Source organism: Rhipicephalus microplus, chromosome 10 (genome assembly GCF_043290135.1).
Source record: "Rhipicephalus microplus isolate Deutch F79 chromosome 10, USDA_Rmic, whole genome shotgun sequence".
In the NCBI taxonomy this organism is placed as follows: domain Eukaryota; kingdom Metazoa; phylum Arthropoda; class Arachnida; order Ixodida; family Ixodidae; genus Rhipicephalus; species Rhipicephalus microplus.
In genome coordinates, this window is record NC_134709.1 from 40,621,630 (window position 1) to 40,645,871 (window position 24,242).

General features: G+C 43.4%; 3 protein-coding genes across 3 annotated transcripts; 2 read left to right on the plus strand and 1 right to left on the minus strand.

Annotated features, from left to right (window-relative positions):
• Positions 1–5,459: 5,459 nt before the first annotated feature.
• On the minus strand, positions 5,460–6,376 carry LOC119180948 (alpha-crystallin A chain). The gene has a single exon (XM_037432091.2). It carries the CDS (start codon positions 6,223–6,225, stop codon positions 5,602–5,604), a length of 624 nt encoding a protein of 207 aa, XP_037287988.2. The 5' UTR covers positions 6,226–6,376; the 3' UTR covers positions 5,460–5,601.
• Positions 6,377–7,170: 794 nt separating this feature from the next.
• On the plus strand, positions 7,171–9,361 carry LOC119180947 (heat shock protein 68). The gene has a single exon (XM_037432090.2). The coding sequence runs from the start codon at positions 7,293–7,295 to the stop codon at positions 9,204–9,206; it is 1,914 nt and encodes a 637-aa protein (XP_037287987.2). The 5' UTR covers positions 7,171–7,292; the 3' UTR covers positions 9,207–9,361.
• Positions 9,362–19,054: 9,693 nt separating this feature from the next.
• On the plus strand, positions 19,055–21,180 carry LOC119181080 (heat shock protein 68). The gene has a single exon (XM_037432253.2). It carries the CDS (start codon positions 19,336–19,338, stop codon positions 21,055–21,057), a length of 1,722 nt encoding a protein of 573 aa, XP_037288150.2. The 5' UTR covers positions 19,055–19,335; the 3' UTR covers positions 21,058–21,180.
• Positions 21,181–24,242: the final 3,062 nt, after the last annotated feature.

Below are 24,242 nucleotides of genomic sequence, written 5' to 3' on the forward strand. Positions count from 1 at the left end.
CGGTACATTATGTACGTACAGTTTACCTTTGCGACGACGAACTTCACCCGTAGTTGCCTCACGAGACCACTGGTGAAGTAATTTTTTATCTTATTTTTATTTGAAAAAAAGAACCCGCAGGCCCTCATGACGATGCAAGCAAATGAAGTGAAACAATGTACCAAAATTATTTTTCAAACAAACACAAAACAGCACCTGTCCACCAGAAAATCACCTCGGATGACAAGAACAAGAAAATTAACATACCGTGAATACGTGGCAGTTGTGCGCGAAGGTTATAAAATTTGCTGAGACTGTGTGCCATGGCATCAGAAAATTTGTGGCTCATATGAGTCTCCTAGGAATTGTGGATCTTGAATTGCTCTTGGGTCACAATGTTTGTCCCATGAACCAGAGAGCCGATGATGTGCACACGGTCTACACAAGAGCCAACATTTTTTCGTGAAGTAGCCGTCGGATAGATGTTTTTGTGAAGGAAGTATGTTACAAAAAAAAAATAGATATAGAGGTATTTTACCTACATTTCTACACTGATGTTACACTAAAAATCTATTTCAAATAATTCATTACTTATAAACCAGTTTCACAGCATTGGGGATCATGTGACCACATGGGAAGAAACGACAAATTGGTGTTTTTACGTTACCCACTCCTTTTCAGGAAATTGCATGTATTAACAACCAGCGATGTCACAGAACACCTACCAGTGTAGAACACCAATTGTGAGCTGCACCTAACTTTTTGTAATGCTCTGCTGGTAATGCTACATTAACCGAATGAATTACCTTATAGGCATAGGGCTGGAACAGCTGTGGCATTTCGCGCCAAACTTAATCACCTGCGCCGTCCTGTGCCCCTGTTGTGCCAAACTTGTTTATCAGCCGGGTACTGTGCCGTAGCACCTGAATTTAGCTGCAAAGTGCGACAGCTGTCAAACCCTGCACCCGGAAACGTGGCTGCAACATCATGTTTTACGTTTCATCGCTGGTGCATGTGTATGAGTATTTAACAGCCGGCAACATCAACCGGAAGTGACTATCTCTTTATTTTATTGACCCATATGGTCTCGTCAGACTTGGCATGGTGGTGTATCATGGTAGTAGCAATAGCTTCAGGGGACGGCTTGAAGACCAGCCTATACACCAGGTGCATCAAGAAGAAATGCCATTGCCATACTGCTCTGCTCGACCATAGCCACTACACGACTGGGAGTGTAGAGGCCCCTTGTCTAACAAAATTGCACTCAACTTTCAAGTACAGATCACTTTGGGGGCCAGGCTTCTCGTCCATGCACTGTCTCACCACGCACAGTAATGCTGTTAAAACAGGCTAACGATGTTGAAAATCAGTTCAAAATGCATATTTCATGGTTTAAAGTAATGTAAACTACAAAAATAACTGACATTTAATCACAGTAATTTGCCTAAAATAGTGGAAGATGTTTCTGAACAATCCGGTTGACACCCATGCTGTGTAAGTGGAGGAGCCACCGCCTTAGCCAGCGTGCAATGGCCAAAGCGCTGGCAAGCATTTAATTGCCTACGCTGCACACTTCGTGTTTCATGATAATAGAGCTGCATTAAGAGCAAGATTCAAAACTACACTATGACCTGCACAATAACGATATTATTGGTAAATACAGAATTATGTAGGAACTACATTAGTGCTGTGTTAACAGCAAAAACTAAAAAAAAAAAAGCTTACACCATAAGAAGTGAAGGAAATCCAAAAAAAGAAATGGTTCAATGTGAGTGTATTGGCGAATCGGTAGCTCCTCGTTGAGAAATTCCAACAGCGCAAGCAAAAACACAAAAGAACAACATGGACAGCACTTATATATGCATGTTTTTGCCTGCTCTATTGAAATTTTTTTGACAAAAATTATGTTCTGACACAAAAAAGTTGCCTTCTACTCTGATCAGCTCTTTCACATCACACATCATTTTGCACTTGGAGCCAACACAGATGTAACCTATGTAAAGAGCTCGTAAATGGAAGTATTTGTATGCAGCTATAGTGACTTCTCTTTCCAACACCATTGCTTCCTTCGCTCCTTCACTATCTTCAGCCTTGGTGGCTACCTGAAGGGAAAGTGTAACTTTAGGCATTAGATTGGCTTTAAGCTATTGTCTAATCAATCTTGTATATTGTGTGTTTTCATATAATTAGGTGAAGAGCAAAGAAGGATTGCCACTTAATAAAGCAGCACTTTGTCTATCTCCAAGTATTCCTGCCTTTACGAAACACTTTCAGCTTCAGTATCTTACTATCTAGTGGCCTGGTTAGTGTAAGTTTCTTTTCTTACTCTTTGCCTTCCCTTGGAAAAGCATTGTTCAGGCATTCAATTGTGGCCTATCTTGCTTATGAGATTAGCACTTCCTTATTTTGAAACAGAATCTTCACAAAATGGTACTCTGAAACTGGTTGGCTGTACCTGAGAGCTCGTCAGTTGTGGGCTGCCTTGCGGTGATCGTGGATGGAATCTTATAATTCGCGTGGGACTGGAAAATGAGCAAATGTCTCCATTATAAGAAAGATCTGTCCTGAATGTTCATTTATTTATTTATTGGTGGTAACTTCAGGGAAGATTTTTGTCGATTATAGAGGGGTGGCATATTGATACAGTTTAAGAGCAAAACAAATACAGGATTATTTGTAATGAACTACAGTGTACGAAATGTCATTTCAAAACAAAGGTAAAGAAGCTAGAAATTATCATTGCATAATGCTAGCTCACAGTTAAGTGAAGCAAAATTGAATGCTTGCAAAATTGGAGGGTTCCTGGGCCAAATGGGGCTAATACTGCACGCAAAGGCGTACTGGAGGCGACAGGGAAATGTCTTGATGCGCACACCCGTTTGTATTTTAAATCTTCATTTTTATCGACACAGCACCTTGAGTTTTCAACCTTCACCATTAAACGACTTGTACAAAATAGAATTGAATGACAGCTACCTACTGTCATTATCAAAAGAAAGTTTTTAGCAACTCGATGGCCCTTAATTACAGGATATGTCAAATTTCCCGATGACAATGCTTGCCAGTGACTTTGCTTATCATGATATTCTTGGAATAACGTAGATGCAACACTGATTAAAAAGGGCAAAAGTGGCCAGCTGACACCCCCAATATTTCTTCCAGCAACCAGTGTTATTACCAGCCCTCACTCATGCCCTAATTTGAATGAAAGAAGTTCTTCCCTCCCGGTAGACATAACTTAATGGCATACTTAACAAACAGCACTGCTTGATGACATTTTGGTGCTTACTCAATTAAAGAAGAGAGGACAATTCTTGAGTATTGTGTACCAAAAATATGATATGGTTGCGATAGCACAATGTAGTAAAGGACGTCCAATTAATTTTTACGAAATGTAACTGCCAAGGAGAGTGACTAAACTTGTGTCCTTGTGTTTATTTCGATTTCTCATTTTAACTTTACCCTCACAATTGTCATTGAACTGGGAAGTTAAAACTCAATTTTATGAAACCCATTTTTATGAATTTCCCAATTTAGTGATCGAGTTCAGATTTCTCCCGTCGTTACCCACAGGCTTAATGACTTTACGAATTCTAAATAATGAAGCAAACATTGCCATGAAACCCACTTTAACGAAGTGTTCCAGGAGAAAAGATGCGTGAAAAACAAATTTTTTCCAAATTGGTGGCATTTAGAGTGTCTGGCAGTATGCCGCCAGCATAAGAGAAGTACGAACGACACCGCAGAATTCTCGCTTTGGATCTTACAAAACTACAAACCGAGACTGCTTGGAATAACACACTAAGCCTCACTGAGATAGACGCGTTGAGTTTCTGGGGCGGTTTGCAGGGGTACACGAAAGTACCAAGGACACTTGATTTTACTGGCCAGCTACGGGAATCGTGTGCTCCCACTGCTCACAAAGCGCATGCAGGCGAAAATGACAAGCTGTTTCTGTCGATCTCACCAACAGAATTTTTCGTTCTCTCGATTTTGCGAAGTTCTCGATTTAATGAAGCAATTCACAGGTCCCAGTGACTTACTTAGATCGAGGTTAAACAGCATCTTGTTAGTGGTTTTGTTGTGAAAAGAATGTTCCTTAACCATTTGGCTGTTTTGAAGTTTTAGAAGAATAGTCTCATTGATATCGCCTCTTGCTTACTAAACTACACTTTTTGATATCTCAAAACCACAATATGATAACAATGTGTGGAAGAGAAGTTATTATTCTGTGCATACACATACTCAACTCCTGTGCTTAGATAAAATTGCAGAATACACAAGAATGGAAGTTTGCAAGGACATGCTTAAGCATGCCTTTGCAAACCAAAGGTTTTTTTAGCGTTTCTATCTACTTACATATTTAGCTGCCTACATCTAGATTTTTTTGTGATTGATGTCTACACCTCCCTAATGTGGTGTAGATCACAATTGGTATGGGATGGTAAGAGAGTTGGATGAATATGACTGCCTTGTGGTCATGATATGAATAACGTGGAAATCTTGTCACGGGGGTACGTCGTCACACGTACCCTTTCCTCCAGAGATGTGTGGCACAGTTTATATGTGCCCTGGAACTGCGAGAACGGACATTGGTAGTATAAATGCGACAGCGGTAAAAAAAAACCTGCTTACATTGGCAGTATTGGCCCAACGAAAGCAAAAAAAAAATTATTATTCAAGCAGCAATCAAACCCAAGCATTCTGCGTGGAAGTCAAGTATTCTACCACAGAGCCATGCAGAGTCATGGAGCTGCTTTAGAAAAAGACACTATGCAGGTGTAATGTTGGCACAGCTGCAATTGTGGTCCCATTGCTGGTTATCTGGTTTTATAAGAAAGCAATAAACGTATGTGTCATGCCAGGTCATCATCAGTTGTGGTTTCATTGTTGGTCGCAATTTTAAGGCAGTCTAATGAACACTATGCTTGTACTTATATAATTCACAACCTATCAGCAAGTGCTAGTCAAGCGTTGCTTGACCTAAATAGACTAAAAATTGCGAATGATATCCACATTGTCACACCGTTAAGTTGCATCATTTGTATAATAGTGACGTGTGTGCTCTAGCGTGAGTGATGAAGTTACGGCTGACAATCTAAGCTGCGCTTTACACACCAGTGTAGTTGACGTTTCTATTGTAAGCCCGCAATCGATGTGCGTACAACTCTACCGACAAAAACACATCGATCCACCTTGTAACGCTTTGCTCAAGGCCAATAAGTGTGGCATAGGCAATTACCTGACTGCTTCGCATGAAACCGATTCCTGCAAGGCGTGGGATCTGCCAAATCATTTTATTTGTTGTGTACGTGTACAACACAACAAGGCTTTTTTATCAATACACCAATCATCCCTGCTACATAGTAAGGTTATTTCTGCAAACTAGTCGCGAAAGCCTGTGGCTGAAATAGCGGCCTCCAATATTCGGGGGCCTGCACGTCCCAGACAGGAACAAAACAAAATCGAACGCAAGTAGCTCATGTGCGGGATAAATACACCCGTTTATTAAAACATTCACGAGACGTAGAAATGACGGAATGTGAACGCACTTCGCGAACAGAAAGACATGATCCTATGAATGAGCGTGGGACAATAAATATGCGCACAATTCAGGAATGTTCAGGACGCGGGCGCCGCGCCTTCTTTCTGCTTTTCTGCCTCCTTGTTAGACTCCTCTGACGCCGCTTCGATCGGCTTGGGCGATTCTACCGTGATCGGGATCATCCTCGGCTTCTTGCTCGGAACCTCCGGCTTGGGAGCCTCAATGGCCAGCACGCCCGAAGACGACAGGGCGCAGGTGACCGTCTCTGCCTTCACTCCTTCGGGGAGGGTGAACCGCTGGGTGGACTCTCGCTTCACGTAGCTGCTACCGTCCTCGCTGTCTTCTTCGTGCTTGGCGCTCACCTCGACGCAGTCGCCGATCGCCTTCACGGAGATCTCTTCGGGCTTGTAACCGCGTACGTTGCAGTTCACGACGAACTTGGAGTCGTCGTCCGCGGTTGAGTCGACGGCACTTCGCGACGACTCTTCTTCGCTGAAGTGACGCTTGCGACGGCAGCTCAGCGGCGAGGCACCGCGTAGACAAACGCAGCTTGGACTGCGATCAAACGACGCCTGCTTCGTTTCGTTGTCCGCTTGACGCACTGCCGAAATCACGGAGTCGCTCAGTTGGTCCAGGGTCTTGAGAGGAGAGAACAAGTCTTCCTCGTTGTTGAAGAGCGGGTAGAAGACCAACCGCACCATGACGGAATTTGCAGAGCGACTTCGTAGAAGTTCAAAGAGGGGAATGCACTGAGAGCGAAGTTGAACCAACGAACAGGATCACCTTGATCGAACGTTTCACAGCAGTTGGGATCTGAATCTGCGGCGGAGCAGACGACGCCGCTATTTATACACGCGTACGCCTTTGCACGGCAAGAACGCGAACCTTCGAGATTGCTAGAAAGGAGGAAACTTGCGTCATCGCCCCGCCTACAGCATACTTACGGCCTCTCTCCCATTGCAGCGCGATCACGTTGGTTCTCGAAAGTTCTCGCGCCTTCTAGTTGGACTCGCGGATGTCTCAACGACGGGATATCAGCACCTGACGGCCTAACCTGGGTCGGTACGGCGTGCGAATCGTGCTACAAAGCTTACGTAGGTTTGCGTAGAATTGGATACAACGCTCTGCAGAGTAACTTTGACGCTGGAACACATTATTAAAATTCAATTCTCTGTTCCGGTTTCCCACTGGAGCGGTCTGGACAAAACTTTCGCTGTTCTGTGGCGTGGCGATTTGGGCTAGTTGCTATGACATGACGATTGTTTCAGCGCGAGTACAGAACGACGACAAAGGTACAAGAATAAAACGAGCGCTAAGAAGACGAGTAGCGCTCGTAATTTTCTGTCGCCGTTCTGTTCTCGCGCTACATCAATCGTTTCACTTATTTGTCACACAGAGACACTCTAGCAGTATTCCATTGTATTCCAGCAATAAGCACCTGTATCACACATTTGTGCCTTAAACAAAACGAAACGGCTTCCATTTTTGTATGTTTGACTTTTGACCCGAAAGCAGCAGCAGACGACACGAGAGCTTTCTCGGAGCTTCTCAAGGCTGCCGACCAATCGCAGAGCGGCTAGGTTGGTGACGTTGGCCCGCTTTGCTCCTATTGGTTGTTGCGGCTCGCGAAGCTTCTCAGCGTTTCTGGAAAAGCGCGCGAACGGTATAAATCGCGCGCCGAGCGAGCATCAGGCAGACTTGTGACTTGATCACTTGAATACGTGAGCGATAGTTCTGCAAAGAACGCATACCACACAACGCACTCATCATGCCTAGCCGCATGCAGTCAGACGTCCCAGCCATCGGCATCGACCTGGGCACCACGTACTCGTGCGTGGGAGTCTTTCAACACGGTCGCGTCGAGATCATCGCCAACGATCAGGGCAATCGCACGACGCCGAGCTACGTTGCCTTCACGGACACGGAGCGGCTGATCGGCGATGCAGCAAAGGCGCAGGCGGCCATGAACCCCGAAAACACGGTGTTCGATGCCAAGAGACTGATCGGGCGCCGCTACGACGACCCCAAGATCCAAGACGACATCCGGCACTGGCCCTTCAAGGTTGAGAACGACGAAGGCAAGCCCAAGATCAGCGTCGAGTTCAAGGGCGAGCGAAAACGTTTCAACCCAGAGGAGATCAGCGCCATGGTTTTGACCAAGATGAAGGAGACGGCCGAGGCGTACCTGGGAAAGAAGGTGAGCGACGCTGTGATCACGGTGCCCGCTTACTTCAACGATTCTCAGAGGCAGGCGACGAAAGATGCCGGCGCTATCGCTGGTCTCAACGTGCTGCGCATCATCAACGAACCCACTGCAGCCGCGCTTGCCTATGGCCTCGATAAGAACCTGCGCGGAGAGAAGAACGTCCTCATCTTTGATCTCGGTGGAGGCACCTTCGATGTGTCCGTGCTGACCATCGACGAAGGCTCCATGTTCGAAGTGCGCTCCACGGCAGGTGACACACATCTCGGAGGAGAAGATTTCGACAACCGAATGGTGGAGCACTTTGTGCAGGAATTCAAGAGGAAACACCGCAAGGACCTCAGGGTAAACCCTCGAGCCGTGCGACGACTCCGCACTGCCTGTGAGCGCGCCAAGAGGACACTCTCGAGTTCTGCCGAGGCGAGCATTGAGATCGACGCGCTGTTCGAAGGCATTGACTTCTACAGCAAGATCACCCGCGCCAGGTTCGAAGAGCTCTGCATGGACCTGTTCCGGAGCACATTGGAGCCTGTGGAGCGGGCACTTCGCGATGCCAAGATGGACAAATCGCAGATCCACGACGTCGTACTCGTGGGCGGTTCTACAAGAATCCCCAAGGTGCAGAAGCTGCTCAAGGACTTCTTCAACGGCAAAGAACTTTCCATGGGCATCAATCCAGATGAGGCCGTTGCATACGGCGCTGCGGTTCAAGCTGCCGTGTTGAGCGGAGATTCGAGCGACAGCATCCGTGACGTTCTACTGGTTGACGTGGCGCCGCTGTCGTTAGGCATCGAGACGGCGGGCGGGGTCATGACCCGCATTGTGGAGCGCAACTCACGCATCCCTTGCAAGACTTCGCAGACGTTCACCACATACTCCGACAACCAACCCGCAGTCACCATCCAAGTTTACGAAGGTGAACGTGCTCTCACCAAAGACAACCATCTGTTGGGGACATTCAACCTCAACGGCATTCCACCAGCACCAAGAGGGGTTCCACAAATCGAAGTCACCTTCGACATGGATGCCAACGGCATCTTGCAAGTTTCGGCCAAAGACAAAAGCACTGGCAAGCAAGAATGCATCCGCATCACCAATGACAAGGGCCGTCTCTCCAAGGAGGAGATTGACCGAATGCTTGCCGAGGCTGAGAAGTTCAAGCAGGAAGACGACGTACAGCGCGAGAGGGTGGCTGCCAGAAACAACCTCGAGTCCTACGTCTATGGAGTGAAACAAGCAGCTGAGGAAGCTGGCGAGAAGCTGTCATCCTCAGAGAAGGACTCTGTGCTGACAAAGTGCCGGGAAACCATCTCATGGATTGACGGAAACAGCCTGGCTGAAAAAGAAGAGTATGAGCATCGTCTCAAGGAGCTTCAGCAGGCTTGCATGCCCATCATGAGCAAGATGCACCAGCCTCAAGGGCAAAAGCATGGGTCAACGCCTTACCAAGCTGGGCCAACTGTTGAAGAAGTGGACTGAGTAAAAAGTAGTGACATAGGTTATTTAATTTCATTGTAAGATACCCATCTTGTCACCTATTTATATTGACATAAACATGCTATAAATACTTAACACTCTACAAATACTTTTTCACTCATACACCTCAATAAAGAGATGGATCTTTTTTTTTTAAACTTTGTGTCTTGTGTGATTGGAAAGGCAATGCGACAGTTTTGATGATGATGATGATGATGATCCTTGACACTCTGGCGCACACCCACAAAGGGGGATCGGCCAAGAACCGGGCGGCAGGATCTTAACTAAAAGGCTAATGGTTTTTCAAAGAAAACGTAATTTTGGGCTAAAAAAATATAGAAAGGAAAGCCGAAAATCGAAAAAGGAGTATATCTGAGCAGGGAGCGATGCAGGCCATCAGATGCGATTTGAGACAGAGGTAATGGTGGGTATATATATATATATATATATATATATATATATATATATATATATATATATATATATATATATATATATATATATATATATATATATATATATATATATATATATATATATATATATATATATATATATATATATATATATATATATATATATATATATATATATATATAGTCTAGTAGATCCTCCGTGAGCGGTCACAACGTGGTTTATTTCGACGTTTCGGCCTAGAGTCTGGCCTTCATCAGGAATATATATATATATATATATATATATATATATATATATATATATATATATATACATACATATATATATATATATATATATATATATATATATATATATATATATATATATATATATATATATATATATATATATATATATATATATATATATATATATATATATATATATATATATACATACATATATATATATACACACACACACATATATATATACATATATAGGCAGATTAACATGGCAATCGCTTTGTTTCAATTATGTATTCAAATACCGCAGAGCAGACGTCCCTGTGGCTATAACCGAATTTAATGCTGCCAAACGACAAAATTACTGCCACATTTAATTCTAATCCCAATTTTTCAAGTGGAGCTACCAGGTATCTTTTCCGCTGATGAGAATACCGGCGACAGAACAAAAAGAAGTGATCTATCGTTTCCATTTTTTGGCAAGTCTGACATAAAGGTGACGCCTTTAGACCAACTTTATGCAAATAATAATTCAGTTGAGGAATTCTGCAACGCAATCTTGTAAAAGTAACTTCCAAGTGCCGTGTTGCACACCACTGTCTATTCCAGCGGCATCTTAGATGTGCGAAATCTCGATATTTATCCAATGAGTAGCAGTCGTATTCACGCAAACAGAGGTTTCTAAACCTTATTGCTGTCGCGTAAGCCGTATCAGGCAAAATCGGGATAATGGGACCGCTAAGAGATACTGTGGCTAGTGCATCCGCCATCTCATTGAGATATATGCCACGATGACCTGGTACCCATAAGAGCTGCAGTTTTTTCAAGTTTGTCGGTATGAGTTGTCGAAACATGTGCATAAGTGTTAAGTTGGCTCCTGAAGACAGAGCAGCACATACTGAAAAAGAATCTGTAATTACGACTGCTTCCGATTCGCCCAAAGGAAGTTTCCGTAGTGCCAGTACAATAGCAAATAATTCTGCCATGAATATTGGTGTGTAATCTGGGAGTCTAACCGAAAAGGACCAGTCAAGGGAACGTGAGAAGATACCTGCCCCAGCCTTTTCATTTGATACGGATGCATCGGTCGCAATTATGTTGTTCAAGTTCAAATGCGCCAAGTAATCCTGCAGCCGATCATTTAAATATTGAAATGGCATTTGCTTTGCGTTAGAGGGATAAATATTCTCAAATTCTATCATAAGATCTAAGTTAACGTCTCTTGTTGTGAAAATATGTTTTATTTTGACGTTCAGTGGTTCTAGCAGCGCTTGAACGAACAAGATCTGTGGGCAGTGGAATCGTGACCACCAAGTTTCAAAAAATAAACTTGGTTCTTTAATAAAAGCATAAAAGGATGCTCTCTGGGGCACAGTGTATAGTTTTAAAAATGTTTGGATAGTAAGCATTTTGAATCTATTTAACAATGACGGTAGACGCGCTTCCATGTATAGCACGTTGTTAGCAACAAACTTGGGCAGTCCAAGGCACAGTCGTAAGGCCTCCCTTTCTAATAGTATTAGCGGTCTCATTTTATATGTCGCACTGCCCGAAAATAAGACGCAGCCGAATTCCATGATAGGACGAATGTACATTTTATAGACCATTACCAATGTATTTCTTCGCAACCCCCTTTTTATGTTGCTGAGCTTGCGTAACCACCCCATGGCTCGTGTTGCTTTGGACGCAATGTGATCGATGTGGCTTTTCCAATTTAACGAGCTGTTATATATGATGCCTAAGTATTTAAGTGAATCCACCTGGGGAATCTGCTCTGTGCCATACATCAAGGAGATGTTAACAGGATCCCTGAACGACAACGCTAGAAGCGCGCTTTTGTTTACATTTAGAGACATTCCAATTTTTTGAAGCCATTCCTCTATCATGTTTAGGTAATTCTGTAATGTCTGATAAAGTAATTGCAGATCACTGTTTGTCGCAAAGAAAGCAATGTCATCTGCGTAAAGATATAAATGAATATCGCTATGTGTTGGAATCGAACTGAGGACAGTTTTGCTTAAATGACTGTTGCTTGCTGCCCTGTGCCATGCTTGCACTATCACACGACATATACTGAAACTAGAGTGTGAGTAAGTGGTCACTCCATTTTTTTTAGCCACACACAGTACCAGCTGCATTCAATGAATGCTGCTTCAAGGTGAGTATGTACATTGTATTTACAGAACTAGATGTGTTTAAAGGTTTCTTTGATATCAGGTACAGATATATTTAGTTGGAAATCACTAGTCGTAATTTAGTGCCTGCAAACTGTTAAAATACCTGCTTTGGTTGAAGTAATGTGGATACATGTCAATGATAAGAAGTCTAAGTTGTGCTGAAACATGCATTGCCTTTCGAAAAAAGCATTGCATTACCGCGAGAAAACATAGGCAAATTTAGGCTGCAGTCATTTGATAAACTTAAAAAGCCTAACATTGGAAGAAAGGTTACTCTTACTTTGTCCATAACGGAAGCTTTGGGGCTTCTCATTTTTAATTTGCGATGGGAATATTGCTGCATTAATGTCCTGAAGCGTGCATTTGCATGAACTGGTATAACCATTTTAGAAACGCATACAGGCCTACTAACAATATTCAAAACAGACTGAACGTTCCAAGCAATGTAAACAAGTTGCTTCATTGACAATATTGAAGCCGCGTTTTTTTTGCACTAGAGCTTGGTTGACGCACGTTACTTTACCTTTAAAGCACTACGATATGGCATGCTAAATATGCTAAATACGTGGAGTTTCTTGTAATGCTGTATCATAATGGTGTCCGATGGCCAGAAATGTTGCAACATTTATGCAATTCGGAATCACTTGTACACGCTGGTGGTAAGGCAAGAATCGTGTAGAGGTCATGTACAGAAAAGGGTCCTGTAGTGGAAATATTACTAATTACAACATGCTGTTCATAATTACACTAGTGAATGAAACAAACAGCAATGTCTTACATATAATTTACAATCATAAAATGCCGTTCAATGGCATAAATGATTAAAATACAGCTGTCAAATTTAATGGCCAAGTGTAGGCTTTGCAAATCTAAAATTATGCTGCTTATGAAATCCATCATCGACCTACAAATACTATCATATAGATGTACTGTGTATAAAGATCATCTGACGCATTCTTGTGAAACCTCGTGTTTTGGCTGTTGAGCACTAGAGGAAGGTACGTAGCTGTAGTGAGTGACGGCGATCGTAAGGTGGTTGACTTTTTACTTACTGCCTCAAACCTTCACAAGCCTTGTTCAATTGTAGGCTCTGCGTAGGTGATCTGTTCAGGATAAGATTATAGTAAGAGTCCGAGCATGAAATCATTTAAGTCTCCCACATGCATAAAGTACTTATATTAGGGGAATAGCACTTTGGGGACCTGGCATCTCGTCCATTCATTGATCTTATGTGGCATGATCATGCTGAAAATAAAATGGTCGATACAGGCCTAAAACAAACCTATATAGCACTCAAAAGCAGGTTAAAATAAATTAACCATGTCTAACGTAATATCAGACAACAAATAACCAAGAAGTAATCCAAATATTTTTTTCACTTAAGATAGCTAAAAACACTGTGAATGAAGAAAGCCTGCATGTGGTATCCACACAGCACAAGATTGGGCGCCACCACCTCGCCAGGCATTATTGCTCATCCCACCGTCGCTTCTTCAGCGCTGGTGTTACACAAAGTTTTACGAGAGATTATTCGTAGACGGGCTAATGAATGTGCAATCGGAATCACTGTCTTGCTTGTGCTACGCACTTCCGCAGGTTCAGGATTTAGAAATACACCAATTGATGTGCAAGAACTACATTAGCGGTAGATTTTCTTATTACACTGCTTGCTTGTGCTAAAATAATGGACAATTTTGCTTAGGACATGCAGTGGTTTGAGTAGATGTTCACGTTGAATGGTTATGCCACCGGATGATGATGTGAAGTTTAAGTCCCAAAACCACTATATAATAATGAGAGACACCGTAGTGGAGGTCTCTGGAAATTTCAACCACCTGGGGTTCTTTAACGTGCACCCAAATTTGAGCGCTATGCTAGTGAAAGTAGAACAAAAATATAATATTCAAACTTTATTACACTAGCACGGGCACCATAAAAGAGCTCGTTACATTCTATATTCATTACTCGAGCGAGATTCCTAGATACGAAAATGAATTATTATGGGCTTGAAAACCTACCATAAATAAAGTAATCCTTACCCGCCTTTATTGGCATTTAAGACTGAAGAGACCAAAACATGGGAAGGTGAAATTACACCAGAACATGTTCTTTTGGCAAAAACGGCCTGTGTTCTCAAATATTTAAAGGATACATCTAAACTTTTGAACAGGCATTAGTGATACAGCAGTATTTATTTTAAAATGTCCATTGTTTTCTAATAATAATGTTACTTTTTATTCTAACATTCCAATCTTGACCCTTGGGCAAACCAACTATTTCTTCATAATAGCTAATATCACAGTAGTGCTCGCATTTCCGGTTTCATTGTATAAATGATAAATGCCATTGAAGAGTGGCCAATTCAAGTTCACCTTTCATTTGCTGTAAGTGATCATAGGGTATATCAGTGTTTATTATGATGAGGTTAAACTGTTTACCATTATAGTTTCCCTATCAGCATTACTTCTATGTCATATAGTATTGCGTTGGGCCAGATGAGTCAGCTTGGACATTACCTACATCACATAAAATAGCAAGTAGAGTAGTTGAAAATGAAGCCTTAGGAACTAGGAGAAGAGGTACATAGGCACAGTACGTGGACCGTACGAAGGACATACAACTGGCAATGTAGAAAGGTGGAGCATGAGGGCTTCACTCGTACAGCTAAATCTTACAATACATGCGCACAATTACTGGAACTGACACTACCTGAATATATCCTCAATATTTAACATTTCAGTGATTTACAAGAACAAGACAAGAAACCTTACTTCTCGAGATTTGAACAAGTGCTCATTTGTATTTTGATACGTGAATGATGCTTTGTAAATGGGGCATTCTCTACACCTGCAGCCACACTTCAAAAGTATGCTACAGGCAAGCTTAACATTGATTCAACCATATAAACTGGTTCGTGACTCTAGTTATTAATGACATATGAAAGATTTTCATTCACTCCGCAGACATGTCTCAGGCCTACGCACTTTTGTCACAGCGTAAGGAATGTACTGTTGGCCGCAAAAGTTTGCGGGGTTTGCAGCGCATGACGGGGCGGCAGAAAACTGCATTGCTGCACCGCATACCGTAATGCGGCACGATGTTCAGGTTATCGGCCACGGTGTTCGAAATGAAATTCAGCAGCGGCACGTCTGAGTGTGCCGTTGCTGATCCCCGAGGCCGTGTATGATAGCCTCCGCAAAAAGCCGAGGCACGGTAGTTTATAACCGCTCGGTTTTCGCCACTCAGCCACACGCGGCAGATCCCACAAGCTTTTGCGGCTGACAGTACAGCATCCAATAGAGTGCACGGGAACCTATACTCAACTACACAGCTATTGAAGAGTAGAGTAATGTAATTTGGTTTTCGACATGCTGAGGATAAAGCAGGTATTCATTGTCCCTAATAGTAAAATACAGAGTTTCATGCGCTGAAACTCTGTATACGATTAAGGTGTATGGCATAGTGGAGAGCTCTGCAAACGTTGAGCATCTGGTGTTCTTTAATGTGCGCCAACAAGGTGTAGCACACAGGCCACTGGCACATTGTCTTCATTGAAACGCGACCTCTGCAGCTGGAACCCAACCCACAACCTTCGAGACAGTAACTGAGCACCGTAACAACAGCACCACAAAGGTGCACTAGAACTTGTTCTCAGTGATACCGACACATACCTAGGATAAGAATAACTCAGGCTTGACAGATTGTGTGTCATATAATACATGTAGCTGATGAAGACCAGTCTAGAAGGACGAAACATGCAATGACGCACAAGTGACATCCATAAAACCAATTCTTTGTAAGCCATACTAGTAAGAATATTACATAATAAGAACACATACATATAAGTGAATAAAAAGACACTACACCGTTGTTGCACACAAACTCTTGCTGTTTATTTATCAAAAAGAGGTGTATAATGTACATGCATCTTGGAAATCAGTCATGTGACACACATAGCAAATATGACTATCACTACTATGTTCTCATTTGAGAAACAATCAGTAGGAAATAAACCATTTTTTTGCCATTGGAAAGCATTAGTGATCTTGCCGGTAATGAATCTATCAACCTGGACAGCATGTCCATCTTATAAAACAAGGGGAACAACCGAATCGCCCTAACAAGACGCTGCTTGTGCTGGGGAAAATACTAGATGCTTACTTCAAAATGTCGGTGCCATCAAAATGCAAAAACACACACAGTTCCTACATTGACGTTTTCTCTCTTTTGTCGACTAATGCTAAATATGGCCAAGGCGTCAATTTTAAGCTCGAAATGTTGACTTCATAAATGTCAATATCACAGTACGAGGATGAAAAGCTTACACCAGAAGAGGAAGAATAATTAATTGGGCTGGCTCTTGCTGAAGTCATGGGTCATGAAAGACCTTTTTATTTTTTTATAATCTAACCAAGATAATAACTGCAGTAAATATTTACAAAGTGAGCTTTATCTGATAAAATCTGGCCAGCATAACATTTTATATATATATATAAAATACAAGTGCAAAACAGAGAGAGAGAGATGGAGACTTTAATTCCCGGCAGATTGCTGAGATGGGCTCCCACCTAGGGGCCAACGGAGAGACCGTGTCTCCCGGCAGCTTCCTTGGCTTGCTGGATTGCCCAAAGTTGTTTGTCCAGGCCCGAACTGAGCAGCGCAGTCCGCCAACGCGCCCTAAGGTCTTCATTGAAGGCCTCGACCCCAGAATATCTGACTAATGCTGGACATTCCCATAGGATATGGTCAAGAGTGGCTCTGGTGGTATAGTATTGGCATAGATTAGAACTATAGACGTCAAGATATATGTGGTGCGTGGTGACAGGGTTTATGTATGTGTGTGTAGCTGCCGCCACTGAACAGACTGGGCCCGATTTAGCTTGGGGTGAGGCGGAAAATACTCCCGTCTTTGCAGTCGATAGTGTTGAATTATGAGCAAAACAAAGTCTAAAAATTAATCATTTTAACCTCAAGTCTAATTACAGAACCTGTAAGTACAGATGGAATCCCTCTTATCTACACCACCCAGCCAGTCGCTTTAGCTGCCTCTTTCAGCAAAAATATACAGATGCCAATGCTGTAATGATACCACACAGTTACACTGCATACCAGGTTCTTTTGCTATGATTCGAGCAAAAATAATAGCTTGCAGCTGACGTGAAGTAGCAGCTGCAAACAACAAACACGAACGCCGCTGCTCTAGACAATTGTGATCTCGTCTGTACAATGCAGTCACCTCAATTTCTCATGCATGGTCGTGCACTTAAGTGCTGGGAGCCAACTTTCATGACCTAGTTATCACATCTTTTCAACTTCAGCACTTTTGCCATTGAGATTAATAGATTTACAGTGATGGAGATGCCTTTATATTGTCTGGATCATAATTTGGAGCAGGAAAAGTACTGCTTCAGAGCAACCATAAGTGTTTTTGGAGCAGAAAAAAGTGCTAGTTTAAAGCAGCCGCTGGTGTTTTGGGAGCAGACATTAAATTTGCCATACATTGATTGGACTTCTGCACATTGTCGAAGCACCCCGTAAATATTATTATTTCTAATGAAATTACTTAACAGACAACAATCAATGTGAATTCCGTGTAGCAAACAATGGCAGGTTGTCAAAAGTGCGCTGTGAAATGAACTACAATTCAAAGTAGTAGGATTTGTGGCAAAAATCAAACCAAACTGGAAAAGCTGAGCGCCACATTTTAGAAGTGACCGCAGCTCGATTTAACTGTAGCCAAATAAGCAGTAGATAATCGGTACGAGATAAAATTAACCCCGATCATTTTCACATTTCACCGCATTAGCCTGCATGTCTATCTGAGGGGAAAAAAAACCCCGGCCTAATGAGCTATATGTTTAATATGTCGATTCTCGTCGCACAAATGAGATCAGAGCCGATAATGCTGCACACTAGTAGCACACTGCGATGATTGTACTCAGATTGTTTCCAGTTTCTTTACGACTTATGAGTCGGTTAAATAGTAAAAGTTCGCCATTCTCATTGTTTCAGTGTCACTTCGGTGCAGATCCGGAGCAATTACTAACAAAGTTTACTGTTCAGAGGCAGTAAAAGTTCGCCATTCTCATTGTTTCAGTGTCACTTCGGTGCAGATCCGGAGCAATTACTAACAAAGTTTACTGTTCAGAGGCACCACAACCATCACTGGATTTACTTATACATGCGCTCTGCGGCGCGATACTGCGTGGAAGCAAATGCAAAAAAAAAAAAAGGTTTCCCTGAGCACTCAACAGCTACACGTGAAAACATCAAACACGGCAAACACACGTTCCGTGAGCAAAGCACAGTCCACATACGAGGACAATCCTATGCCTGTGAAAAGCTAAACAAATCACTGACACTCCCACTTCTGACAAAAGCAAATCTTAACACACAAAGGTAGCTGATTATCGCTTGAACGTGAAGCGCAGCTCGGGCAGAACCTTGTTTAAGTCACGGTCAAGTCACGGAACGGACATTGCCTACTGCTTGTGTTTACATCTCGCCGAAACTCGAATGTTCTCGTGCATTCGCGATTAGCTAATTCAGCAGAGCAGGATCGCACAGAATGTGCCACATGTAAACACGTAATTATTATGCGCATGATATCACACATATTGCTTTATTTCCATAAGATTTTATGAGTAGCTAAAATATGTGGTCAAAGAGATTTATTGCCAACGTGATGCACAAACTGTCGTAAGTTTTCCCGCAATTAATCGGCGTTATTGTACGAAGGACACGCATTCGAGGTCAGAACATATATTACATTTAAACTGAGGGTAGACATACGGCCGGGTATTAAAAGAAAGAAATTACAAGGAATCAGCCGTTTGTTGTGATTTATTTTGAAGGCAGTAGCAGCAGCAGACGATGCGAGACCTTTCTCGGAGCTTCTACGAGCGCCTGACCAATGGCAGAACGGCTCGGTTGACGACATTGGCTGGCTTTGCTCCTATTGGTTGGCGTAGCTCGCGAAGCTTCTCAGCGTTTCTAGAAAAGCGCGCGAACGGTATAAATCGCGCGCCGAGCGAGCGTCAGGCAGAATTGTGACTTGATCACTCGAATACGTGAGCGATAGTTCTGCAAAGAACGCATACCACACAACGCACTCATCATGCCTAGCCGCATGCAGTCAGACGTTCCAGCCATCGCATCGACCTGGGCACCACGTACTCGTGCGTGGGAGTCTTTCAACACGGTCGCGTCGAGATCATCGCCAACGATCAGGGCAATCGCACGACGCCGAGCTACGTTGCCTTCACAGACACGGAGCGGCTGATCGGTGATGCAGCCAAAGCGCAGGCGGCCATGAACCCCGAAAACACGGTGTTCGATGCCAAGAGATTGATCGGGCGCCGCTACGATGACCCCAAGATCCAAGACGACATCCGGCACTGGCCTTTCAAGGTTGAGAACGACGGAGGCAAGCCCAAGATCAGCGTCGAGTTCAAGGGTGAGCGAAAGCGTTTCAACCCGGAGGAGATCAGCGCCATGGTTTTGACCAAGATGAAGGAGACGGCCGAGGCGTACTTGGGAAAGAAGGTGAGCGACGCTGTCATCACGGTGCCCGCTTACTTCAACGATTCTCAGAGGCAGGCGACGAAAGATGCCGGCGCTATCGCTGGTCTCAACGTGCTGCGCATCATCAACGAACCTACTGCAGCCGCGCTTGCCTATGGCCTCGATAAGAACCTGCGTGGAGAGAAGAACGTCCTCATCTTCGATCTCGGTGGTGGCACCTTCGATGTTTCGGTGCTGACCATCGACGAAGGCTCCATGTTCGAAGTGCGCTCCACGGCAGGTGACACACATCTCGGAGGTGAAGACTTTGACAACCGAATGGTGGAGCACTTTGTGCAGGAATTCAAGAGGAAACACCGCAAAGACCTCAGAGTGAATCCTCGAGCCGTGCGAAGACTCCGCACTGCCTGTGAGCGCGCCAAGAGGACACTGTCGAGTTCTGCCGAGGCGAGCATTGAGATTGACGCACTGTTCGAAGGCGTCGACTTCTACAGCAAGATCACTCGAGCCAGGTTCGAAGAGCTCTGCATGGACCTGTTCCGGAGCACATTGGAGCCAGTGGAGCGAGCACTTCGCGACGCCAAGATGGATAAGTCGCAGATTCACGACGTAGTACTCGTGGGCGGTTCCACTCGAATCCCTAAAGTCCAGAAGCTGCTCAAGGACTTCTTCAACGGTAAAGAACTCTCCATGGGCATCAACCCGGACGAGGCCGTTGCCTACGGCGCTGCGGTTCAAGCTGCCGTGTTGAGCGGAGATTCGAGCGACAGCATTCGTGACGTTCTACTGGTTGACGTGGCGCCGCTGTCGTTAGGCATCGAGACGGCGGGCGGGGTCATGACCCGCATTGTGGAGCGCAACTCACGCATCCCATGCAAGACTTCGCAGACGTTCACCACATACTCCGACAACCAACCTGCAGTCACCATCCAAGTTTACGAAGGTGAACGTGCTCTCACCAAAGACAACCATCTGTTGGGGACATTCAACCTCAACGGCATTCCACCAGCACCAAGAGGGGTTCCACAAATAGAAGTCACCTTCGACATGGATGCCAACGGCATCTTGCAAGTCTCGGCCAAAGACAAGAGCACTGGCAAGCAAGAGTGCATCCGCATCACCAATGACAAGGGCCGTCTCTCCAAGGAGGAGATTGACCGAATGCTTGCCGAGGCTGAGAAGTTCAAGCAGGAAGACGACGTACAGCGCGAGAGGGTGGCTGCCAGAAACAACCTCGAGTCCTACGTCTATGGAGTGAAGCAAGCAGCTGAGGAAGCTGGCGAGAAGCTGTCATCCTCGGAGAAGGACTCTGTGCTGACAAAGTGCCGGGAAACAATCTCGTGGATTGATGGAAACAGCCTGGCTGAAAAAGAAGAGTATGAGCATCGTCTCAAGGAGCTTCAGCAGGTTTGCATGCCAATCATGAGCAAAATGCACCAGGCCCACGGACAAAAGCATGGGCAGCAGACCGCTCAGCACACTGGGCCAACGATTGAGGAAGTGGACTGAATAGAAATGTAGTGATTTAGGTTTTTCATTTTGAAATTGTCATCCACTCACCTATTTATGTACCATGAAACATTGTGTATAACATTTTCATTTATATCACTTCAATAAAGTGATTTTTTTTTTAATCTTTGTCTTGTGTCACTGCCAGGTGATGCTTCGACAGTGTTGCTTGAGAACCTGTCACTTGCTCACCAGTGGAATATTATCAGCACTGTACATATGAATATTTGTAGTTGAGTTCTGAGAATGGGTGACAGCTTTTATGGGCATTGCTTGTGCTTTAAATATCAAGTCTTTTTATGTCACGATAAATGGCTCAAGGTAAGTGTTTGACTGAAAATAATATACCGAGCTACAATGTAGCTAGCAATCGAAGATCTGTTGTTGTTAACTTTCTTTTATAAGTGAAGGAGAATAATTATGAGGTGAAAATAATGTCATGCCCTGATGTATACTAATTATAACTCATTGTAGGGGTCAAAGGAGGAGCACCAATTAGATACCTATACATCGGGTGCCTAACTCTTGTTGCATGGGCATGCCCATGAATTGAGTGAATATTATCAGGAATGCTCACTTGAATTTAATGGTTTTAGATGGTGCATCTAGTCCTTTACACTTACGTTGGTTGCAGCCACCCTGATATCCTCTAGCAGAGAGTACTTACAGTAGGTTACTGCCCAAGAATGAATGCGAGCTGTACCCACAGTGATCACCATCTCACCCAAGCAAAATTTCCATTTATTTATTACTGAATTGCAGTGGGTTAAAGGTATACTACTTGCCCATACAGGCTCGTGTTCATTTCACTAGTTTTCTGGTCGAAAAATTTTACTTCTTGGCGAATTTCATAAAAAATTACGACTTTACTGCTCTGCAAGACATAACGTTTTAACAAGGAACAGCGAACTTTTAAATGTTATACGCAGGGCATTTGCCTTACCAGCGAAAATGTGCTTATGGTAAGAAATGAAATCGCCAATCATTGCTCTGTTGCACAGATGAATGACAGCCGTTCTGCAGTACTGGAGGCGGAGGGTGTATTTATTTTTAGGTCGGAACAGGGGAATGATCAAAATGGCCACAGCATAAATATATAAAAAGTGAAGCTGAAACAAGGTGAAGCCACTTGTGGCACTGCAATTGCTTGCCTGAAGTTATTTAAGAGTCACATGCTGCTCCAGCCAGCAAAGTGGTGCAAGGTGTGGGACGCTGACGACCCACTTCAAAGGCTCGGGTCTGAATTGCAGCTGCAGATGACTGATATTTATTTTTAGTATCACTTGCTGTAGCTGTATTGGTTTTGAATATTTAAAACTAACTTCAGTTACCACATATTGCTACAAAAAGTAACATTATGTCTTGAAGTCTCGCATTCGCAAAAATCACTGATGCCATACTTTATGGTTTTATTGAATGCGTGCAGTGGCATCTGTCGATTGTTTTTTTTTTTTTTCACTTCACATTCACCCTACCCAACCTATCTCCCCAGTGCTAAATCCAGCCTAGGAACATCTCATTCCACTTCTACTATTATTCAGGAGCATTCGCATCTGTAGAGGCCAATGCAAAATTAAGGAGCAGATCGTCAACGTACCCACAGATGTTCAAAAGACAGTTCAGAGCTTGCCACAAGACATTTGCGATGATGTAGCTATAGACATAAAATCGCATCAAATGGAAACTTCTATGCAAACCCTCGTATGAATCTCGCTCAATGAAGAAACGAATGTGCATGCTTGGTTACAATACTTGACTGAACTGCCCCTGTACAAATTTCTAAAAATCAAAGTCAATAGGAGAACCATTCGGAAAAATTTGAGAATTCAGATGAAACCAACAAAGGCGGAGAAATAAAACCTACCCCACCTGTTACAGATTTGCAATACCCTGCATGCACAAGTCTAGACTATACGTTCGACACGAAAGACCAGCGGCGATTCGGTATTGCCACTACACTAGTAATACACCAAATGACTATAAATGAAGCCGAGTGCTCTGCATATTGTTGAAAAAAAGTACCTAGTGCAAGTGCTAGACAACAACCGCTCCTATGAACTCTTCAATGAAAAACTAGATCTCACTAACACTAAACAATCCAGATGCATTCATGGTAACAATGGTAACATCATCTATGAATTTGCTCGATTCACCAGGAAGAGGCACTAGCCTCATCCTTCTGTCAGAATAACTAAGAACAACAGAGACCTGCTGTTCATTTCAACGTTAACAAAAACTCGGATATCTTTGCAAATGGAGAGTTACTTAGAATGCTAAAGGAATATTGTCTGTGTACAGTTGTTTGAAAACTTCAAAATATAATGTACAACACTGAGTATGACAAAATGATGAGATAAACAAATGCCTAGCAATATGAAATACTTCACTAAGTCATTCAATGGCTGACAATGATTGGCTTGCCACCACTTCGAGTCTTCCTCACAAAACCCGCAGGCTGTTGCGAGAGATTTGTTCTGAAATTGGCAATGAATATGTACAATCGATGCAATGACGCTGCATGTAACAAAGCATTTGGGATATGTGCCATAACAGGAAAAGCAGCAGCCGCTGTCGGTGAGACCCGAATTGAGCTCTCATGAAAGGGTGGTTATTGTTGTCTGAATGATAGCGAATGAACATATTTCGTTTAACCTTCGAAAGAGCTCTGTAATCAATGATTAAATCAGCGTGCTCTCATCCGGTTACCTTTACTATTGTGAACGGAGGGTTCCGCTGCAGTTTTCGACTATAGGACCCTTGTCTGTATATTTTTCTGTAGATCATTCCTTATCTGTAGATCATTCTGAAACTGAATCAGTCATTGCCGTGATTTGGGCCAGCTTCTGCCCCGTCAGGGTGAGAGAAGTGTACAAAAGGTGCCAAGAGAGCAACAAAGACTTTAGCATAAACATGAAATGGTGCTACATGACCTATTTCTTTCTACTGATTACTGTAATGCATGAGTAAGGTGAAGGCTGCTCCTATCTCCTGATTAAGATCTGACATGGACGAGCACTATTCTCTGAGCAGGTTGCTGTTTTAAAGACGATAGTTTTTCTTGGGGACCTTCGACAAAAAAATTTGGTCTGTCTGGCTGTCTGTACATTTGTCTGTTTGTCCGCCCTAACGATACCTTAAACGGCACTAAACGGCCAACCCCATCTGCAGCGCCCACCAATATTGCT